This window comes from Oryx dammah, unplaced genomic scaffold, assembly GCF_014754425.2.
Source record: "Oryx dammah isolate SB20612 unplaced genomic scaffold, SCBI_Odam_1.1 HiC_scaffold_18, whole genome shotgun sequence".
Taxonomy (NCBI): domain Eukaryota; kingdom Metazoa; phylum Chordata; class Mammalia; order Artiodactyla; family Bovidae; genus Oryx; species Oryx dammah.
In genome coordinates, this window is record NW_024070202.1 from 90,921,259 (window position 1) to 90,930,144 (window position 8,886).

General features: G+C 34.8%; 1 protein-coding gene across 1 annotated transcript in view; it reads right to left on the reverse strand.

Moving 5' to 3' along the window:
• Positions 1 to 2,594: 2,594 nt before the first annotated feature.
• GRM8 (glutamate metabotropic receptor 8) overlaps positions 2,595 to 8,886 on the reverse strand; it is an 866,927-nt gene continuing 860,635 nt past the window's right edge. The window contains exon 10 of the mRNA XM_040259569.1: positions 2,595 to 3,194. Coding sequence (XP_040115503.1) covers positions 3,145 to 3,194 — 50 coding nt within the window. The 3' untranslated portion in view covers positions 2,595 to 3,144. The remainder of the gene's footprint in view (positions 3,195 to 8,886) is intronic.

Genomic DNA, 8,886 nt, shown 5'->3' on the forward strand with positions numbered 1-8,886 from the left:
TGTTATTCTCCACTGTCACTGGTAAATAATAGAGAATATAGAGTCAAAGAGGAAGGAAATAAAATGACACAAACTTCTGTTCTTAGTGAGATTTCCTGTAATATGGTATTTACTTAAAAAAAGTAAAATCCTGTTCTTCTAAAATGATAAATTTTCTGTGAAAATTTCTGATAAACACCAAAAATTAAGCTTAATCATTTAGCTCCCTATTCATGTCCCAGTGGTCACCCCTCGAATTTAAATTTATGATAAATTTTCCTTAAAAATAAAATTAGTCTGTGCCAGCTCAACCATCACGGATTCAGATGCCTTTAAATATTAGCAAGTATAAGCTAATTTTTTTTTAATTGAGGTCAGATTTGGTTGGCCCAAGGTCACACTAATATGTTGCTTATTGTGTACAAGGGACATTTGCTGAATATTACCTTAGGCTACATTTTTAGCATTCCCTCTGGCATGCTGAGATTAGATGTGACATTTCCTGGCCAGAATAAAACACAAGGTCGATTCTAAAGAATATAATAGTATATTATTTCCATGCAACTTTGCATTTGCTTATCTATAGTACACAGGCAGTTCGTTTTAAAGCATGGGACTTGTGAACCACTACTAGGCACATGCTAAATCCTTCTCCTTACAGGATGTCTCCCCACACTGTCCCAGCATGCATGACTATCCCCTGAGCCCTCTGCAGAGTCCCTGAGAAAATAACTGCAGTGGAGGTCAGAAAGTTCCAGCTCCTACTATAAGAGAGTGAGGGAGTTTATCCTCCCATTGCCTGGGGAGATGATAGTTTCATCAGGAAGAAAATTTCCCACTGAGATAATGTTATACAAGATAATTGGCATATGTAAATCTATGAAAACTATTATTCAACTCCATTATGAGCTAAATAAAAATCTGTGGAACACCAAAGAATTATCAGTTGTTTACAAAAGTACTTAAGAAAGACAACCCATTAGTAAGTTTGTAACTGGAAAAACAATTTGGAAATGTAATGAATTTGGCTTAATGTTTTATTTTTCTTTCTAAAGCCTTAAAAGGAAAAAATCATCATCATAATAAAAACCCACCGTTGGTCCAGCTTTGCTCTCATAATCACTCTGTTGCATCCACTTACCCTGACTACAGTCAACTATTAAACGAAAATATGAATATATACTTGAATTTTGCTCTCTGAATGAAATACAAGGCTTGCAAAATTCAAGCATTTTTTTCCTCAGCCAAACGTCTATATACTTACTAGTTTAAAAAATTGCAAAAATGGATAGTAATCTCCAATACAAAGAAAACTGTCCATTTAAAAATTAAAATATGATCATAATTAATTTTCTTGGTTAGCTATTGATACTGAGCTACATGGCACAATAAAATATATTAAATATGTAGTTATGAGTTTAGTTTGTTTTAAACTAGACCTTATCTAGAAAGGCACACCTAGAGATGGGTTTACAATCCTGATTACAGGACTGTATTTATCAGTAATTCAGATTATCTGAAAACTTGAAAATAATACTCTGTCTTAATTTACATATTATCTACAAGCAACAGATACTATAACAAGAGGCCAATAAGTACCCATTTCATCTGTATGCAGCTCTCTGGGTTGGGATCTAGGAAATGTTACTCTGTGTTGAAGGTGCCTGAACTATTCTACTTCAACCCTCTGTATTAAATAAAGTGACTGTCAATATCCTAGTTGAAGCTACAGAGCACAGATAGCTCTTTATATTTATAAGGAGTGCAATGAGCCATCCAAGCTAACTCAGCAGAGAGAACATTTAGTAACAAAATGATCTTAGAGACCCATTGACTTGATGGATGTCTGGGACTGTGTAGATAAGAGGCACCCATGATAAAAATGGTAGCAGATTTGAAGTCTTTAACAGGGTCCGTTTAGCCATCCTAGCATGGTTTATTAGCGTGACACAGGCTCCCTGTTTTCTCTCTTTAATGATACTGTTCTATGAACCAATGAATGTTTTCATTTGGAAAAAAAGAAAGCATTGACATGTTATCTGAACTGTGGTTTCTTTAGTGATGCCAAGGGAATAAATATGTTAATTCTGTGCTTTGAGAAATGTATTGGGTAAGGGTCATTACTTCACTGATTTCATTGGACACCAGGTCCAGGTGAGAAAAAGTTAATATTATACACCTTGGACTATTTCATTATGCAAAAGTTTGACTTAGAAAATGGAGAATTTCAGTGATACTTGGTTATACTTTTAGATGAAGACTTTCAGATTATATTCTCACAAGTCACATTTAATGTTTAACTCATCATTTGTTAATTATGATACCTGAAGCAACTGACCTCAAACTACTACTTGATTCTTCAGGAAAGAGGCAATTACTATGAAAAACTACCACATAAATCTTGAAATAGTCACAAAGTCTTACACAAATAATTCTTTTTGATATAGAAATAAAAAACAATCTTCTTCACATACAAGGAAATGTACAAAAACACATTCCTCGAAGAAATAGTATTTTCTTGGCACATCAGGGCTTTTACAGCAGGAGTTAAATAACGGCAGAAGTGCCAACTGGAGAGTTTTCCCTGGCTTTAAAACTGGAACAAAACAACTCTCAACATTTGCAAAACATTCCTTTATTATTAGAAATAAATTATTTGTATAAAAAATTGCATGCGTCAACCATTGCATTTATTTTTAGCACAACCCAGGGCTTCAATCCGGTCAGTCATTACAAGAAACAGACTCATTGTCTTATACAAGTTGAACAATGTGGGACAGGAACGGGAGTTCTCACAATCACAGAAAAATACTTACAAGAATAACATCAGACAAGGTTTATTTCATATTTCAACAGCATTTGTTTTTGTTTTTGTTTTTTTCACAAGCTAACAGTAGTTTCCTTTTTTGATTTTTTTTTTTTTAACTGCTCATGAATAAGCAATACTTTAGCTTGACACTCATTGGTTGTATTGTATAAAACGGGTTTCTTCACTCCCTATTATTAATACTTTTGGCTTGTGGCTACTTTTTGTTCCTTACAAGATTGACTATTGATTTGATTGATTGTAGTCTACAGAGATCTCCAGGAGTGAGTGTTGGTGGCGTCATGTTCATTGTTTAAGATCGCATACCACATTTCTTCATATTGTTTCGTTTCCCTGTTTCAGATTGAATGATTGCTGTAGCTGATATATGTCGTCTTGGTGGAGGAAGCTGTTAAGACAAATTAAGACAAATTATAGTACAGGATAATACATCAGTTTATTAAAATGATCTTAAAATTCAAATCTTAAAGTGACTTTTTATGATATGTGGTCTTTACAACATGTTATTTTAAACCACATGGTAGGAATTCAACAGCTGTAGAAATAAAAAGCAGAATTTTTGATCTGTGAAACCACTAGTTTCATTTATAATATATACATTTAGCAGAAAACTAAAAATATGAACACCTTGGTGTTTAATAAAGTTAGGTGAAATTCTATTTAATGTGTGTTTTGATTAACAGAGATTTACAGTATAAAAAAATGAAAGAACAGATCAATTCTGTATCCTGAAAAATAAAAAAAAGATTTTTTAAAATAATCCACATTAAAGACATTGATTTTTTGAGCCTGCTTGATGACCAAAAAAGGGTCAGTCATTATAACTGGCTTCCCTGGTAGCTCAGATGGTAAAGCGTCTGCCTACAATGCAGGAGACCTGGGTTCCATCCCTGAGTTGGGAAGATCCCCTGGAGAAGGAAATGGCAACCCACTCCAGTATTCTTGCCTGGAAAATCCCATGGACTGAGGATCCTGGTAGGCTACAGTCCATGGTATTGCAAAGAGTCGGACACAACTGAGCGACTTCACTTCACTTCATTATAATTAGTCATGCTTTGAGAGTGAATGTATCTTTTATTTAAATATAATACTTTTAAACTCTAAAACTGAGTGCACTAAAATGTATTGCCCACACATATTTATGGTCTGGTTTCATCAAAAGGATACAAATGGAGATGTTTAAAAAATAAAGACTTGAAGAAGCAAATGAATATTTAAGTTTTCTGGTACCAGCTTACTGTGAAATAAAACCCATTATTGTAAGATTATTAAATAGGTAAGAACAAGAAAATATTCTAAGTCAAATTGATATTTATACTTAAATTTCCAGAAATACAAGTCTAAATCCAGATGATTCCTTTGTGTTTTTGAAAGCTGTGATGGAATAAATCTCTGTTCTGAAATTCAAATGTGATGTTCTATTTTTCAGTGGAATTCTGGAATGAATGAGAAAAAAAAAAGAAAAAATGCTAAACGTATATGTTTCACTTTGTTATTTAGTCACTAAGTTGTGTCTGATTCTTTTGTGACCCCCATGGATTGTAGCCCACCAGGCTTCTCTGTCCATGGGATTTCTCAGGCAAAAATACTGGAGTAGGTTTCCATTTCCTTTGCCAGGGGATCTTCCTAACTCAGGGATCAAACCCTCATCTCTTGAATTGGCAGGCAAATTCCTTACCATGGAGCCACCAGGGAAGCCTACGTATTTCACTACATAAATCCAATTCACAGTGAAACAGATTTTTTTTTTTTTTTAGAGAATGATTTACTTTTGAACACTGAATAAGAAAATTGTAAAGTTCCTTCTCTGAAATAATGGGTGATTACACTCATTCCATTTTAGTGTACATGAACTCTGGTAATTGACCAGATAACTTTTATCAGAGACCAGCATTACCTAAAGACCACAATCAGTAAAATTAAAGCAAGTAGCCCAGGATGTGCTAATTGTAGATGTTTTTGCTATTCTTATTTCCTTGACTAATACGAGCTTCATGCTAAAAACAGGTGGGACATATCTGCATATCTTTCTATAGTGCTCACATTAGGTTATTATTGACGTGCAACTGAAAGGAAGTAGATCTTAGACTTGGTTTTAAATTGCATCCTCTTCTCTACAAAATGAGTGCAAAAACATCACTAAACCAGGTTACAGGGCCTCAGTTTCATCACTGGTCCACAATCCATAACATTGGGTTTTTGTGAAGACAGAGGCAGGGGAGATTTGTGGAGGAACAGCAGTTTTCTTAGAGAATCAATATGGAATGCTTTCTTTCTATTTACCCTTCTAAAAGCTAGGATGTCTGTTCCATTTGGTTTGGTGTAAAATGGAACAGTGATGCTTATGGTCTTTATTTCATTTTTTTTTTTCTTTCTTGTTTGTATAATGTTATTATATCCCTCTAAATATTTTCTAAGAAAATAAAATCTATACTTCAGCTATGTTTTTGAAAGACTTTCATACGGTCTTTGTTGATAAGATGAAGAAAAATTATGAGTTTAAAAAATGGCCCTGAAAGAAAAATACTCAACTTTTTGCCATATTCAGTATATTTAATAACTAAACATGTAAGAAATATTTATCAGATTTGAAGATAGGTAGAAAGAAAAATTATGGAGGTAACAGAAGAACAATAACCAAAAGACCTTGACGAAGATGATATTCAGATGTTATTCAAGGAGCATTCCAACTTTAAGACTCTAAACCTCTTTAGAAATTCATGTTTTATTTTTTAGACTCTTAGAAGTGACCTCCAGAAAAGATGGTAGAATTCTACTGAGAACTAAGACTATACTTTACAAAAGGAAAGTAATTGTAATTTTTTTTATTAGAAAAGGGATGTAAGGCTCTGAACACTTTGAATTTTAAGTCTTATCTTTTCTATTATTCAGAGACCAATCTAGACTTTGTGGGCCAGATCACTAGGTAAAATGATATTGCACACAATAAAGCAAGTCATGTGAATATTTTTTGCAAGTCAGTGCATATAAGGGCTTCCCAAGTGGCAGTAGTGGTAAAGAACACGCCTGCCGATGCAGGAGATGGAGGTTCCATCCCTGGGTCAGGAAGATCCCCTGGAGAAGGAAATGGCAACCCACTCCAGGATTCTTGCCTGGGAAATCTCAGGAACAGAGGAGCCTTGTGGGCTACAGTTCATGGGGCGGTTAAGTGTTGGACATGACTGAAGTGACTTAGCACATAGGTACGCACACACGCACTGCATATAAGGGTTACGTTAGGACTTCCTTGGAAATCCAGTGGTTAAGACTCTGAGCTCCCAGTGCAGGGTGCACGAGTTCTATCCCTGGTCAGGGAATGAAGTCCCACACAGGGATTTGGCACTGCATGGCCAAAAAAAAAAAAAAAAATTCTGTTTATAGCATTCTATAGTCTATTAAGTGTGTAATAATAGTGTGTCTAAAAACATAATGCACATACCTTAATTAGACAAAAATATTGCTAAAAAATGCTAACCATCATCCAACAATGCAAGTTTGACACAAATGCTCAGTTTTTGAAAAAAAAAAGAAAAGAAAAAGAGGCAGTATCTGGGAAACACAATCAAGTGAAGCTCAATAGGAGGAGATATGTCTGCGGATTTTCATGGCAGCAGTGGTACTTTTGCCTTCATTCCAGAAGAGTTACAGAACACAAAGGATTCAGAGATATACATATAAGCTAATGTAATACTTCTGATGATGAATATGCTTTGTGGAAATCAGGTTTGAATTCAGCAACAATGAATTTCCTGTGCACACACACTGGGTTTGTAAGCCAGAGAAAGCGGATCTACCTCCAACAGCAGCTGTTCTCATGAATTATGCATGAACAGAGCTTAAGGACTATCATGTTACAACATTTGTTAATTGGGTACTGTTGATAAAATTCATATATATCAACTTTGTTCCTAAGTCTCTTTCCAGCAGAAGTTTTATGAAACAACACTTGACCTTTTGACATGTGAAATGTAGTATTCTGCAAATTCAGTCATTACCATGGACTTGTCTGGTGTACCTTCCAGCTTCATATTCCTTTTATTTATTCTGTGTACCCTTAGAAGCTTTAAAACCTTATATGTATGATCAGAATTTCAGGCATTAACAAGTCATCTTTAAGATGAAATGGCTTAAGTATGAGGAATTTGTAGAGATCTATCAATTTGAAGAAAAAATATTGCATGTATATCATAAATACACAGCTAATTTGAAAAAAATTCCAAGTGTAGAACAGTATCCATAATTATAGAAATCCTTCACATATTGAAAATAGAGATGCTAAAACAATAGTTTTTGAATTTTGTCTTCTCTTTTCTATGACCCCGAGGCCAGTTTATATTTTCAAGACAGCAATGATACATCTACCTTTATATAGTGATATATAGTTTACAAAACACTATCCTGTATGTCATTGTTATGTCATGGTAGTGAGGGTGATTTATCAAAAGTCTGATAGCAGAAAGTATGAGAATGCAACAACATGGACACAGTCCCAGTGAATTAACCAGCCTGGGACTGATTGAGAATGGGCTCCCTCAGTTTTGCAAGGAGGTATTTCAAATCCAAGGAGGTACAATACTAGTTACAGAGAATTTAATGGCAAAAGTTTTTTCAGTTTTTAATTATACTTTCAAAGACATAGAATGTTCTTATAGAAGAAAAATATTGCATTTAAGCTCTTCAAGTTTTTGGTAGTTTTAGAGAGTTTGTGATTTTGGAAGACTTTTGACTCCATTCAAACGTGTGGCAGACGGGATAGGCATCCATGGGGTCCATGGTTGTTAGTCGTCTAAGTAAGCAAAGGTGTGGTTACAGGGAGTAGGATGGGAGAAGGATGTGTGGCGATTTCTTACACTCTTTCTTGAATGTCTGAACTGTAATCACTTTATCTGAGCCTAATTTATTCAACCCAAACCACTCCTGTAAAAGATGAAAACTACAAAGTACAGTTTAACCTTCTTTGGGGTCATAATTGACTTTATCTTGATTCACCTTATCTTAGCTTTCTTTCACCTTCCAAAAGTGAGCATTTGACCCCTCCAGAATATTATTGAATTACCCACCAGAGAGGCTCCACTTTTGTAATATTTCATTCTTATTTCAGAAGAAATAGGGAAATGTACTCATGCTATGAAATTCCCATTTCAGCGTCAATAGAAAATAATAGAAGGAAAACAAAATGTGTTAGACTTATTTTTATGACATGGGATTAGTCTTTATCAACACCAGAAATTTTCCCTTCAGGGAACCAATTTATTTTTTAAAGGGGTGGAAAATGTGATTATTTTTTTCCTTACCACGTTCCAGAGGTAAATCTAGGATAACTGATATTTACTTCACTGTATATTTGCTTGTTTCCATTTGCAACCATATTACATAAAGTTCTTTGGATTGCTGTTAAAAACCAAGTGCATCTATAGACTCTGGTGAGTCATACTGAGAGATGCCAGTGTTCAAACTGTATCACTGGCCAACAGTAGTTTATTGCCATCCTACAATAGGTATTAACTTCCTGCACTGCTGCTTTCAAGGCACGGAAGCACATCAAATTCTGCCCTCAAGTCACAGGCATTCTACTCTGATAGAATGCCTTTAAGCATAGTTTAGTACACCCTCTGCTAAGTGCCCAAATAGCTCCACTATCAGTCAATTCCCTACCTGTAATCAGAGGTGGTTTTAACAATTTGATACCAAACCAATCCTTATTGTACCTTCTCTTGTACTTTTTTAAGGGTTCACATTTGCAGAAGGGTGAATAGATATATAGATAAATTTGATATTCATCTTCCTAGAGGATCTGGCCAGTCATTCCAAGAAGTCTGATAGTAACTGAAGTCAGTAAGTTTAATTAATACATGCTTATTTACTAAGGATAGTTCTGCATATAGGGCATTAAAGTAGACAGTGTTGTAGATTAAGTTGTTATAATAATTGAATCAGCTAAAATCAACTCAATCATCCCTGTATTTCATGTCAAATGTACAGAGAATAGGAGATCTAGCCTCCTGGAAGAAACAGAGAGAATGTGTGTATATATGTGTGTGTGTGTGTGTGTGTGTGTGTGTGTGTGTGTGTGTGTGTGT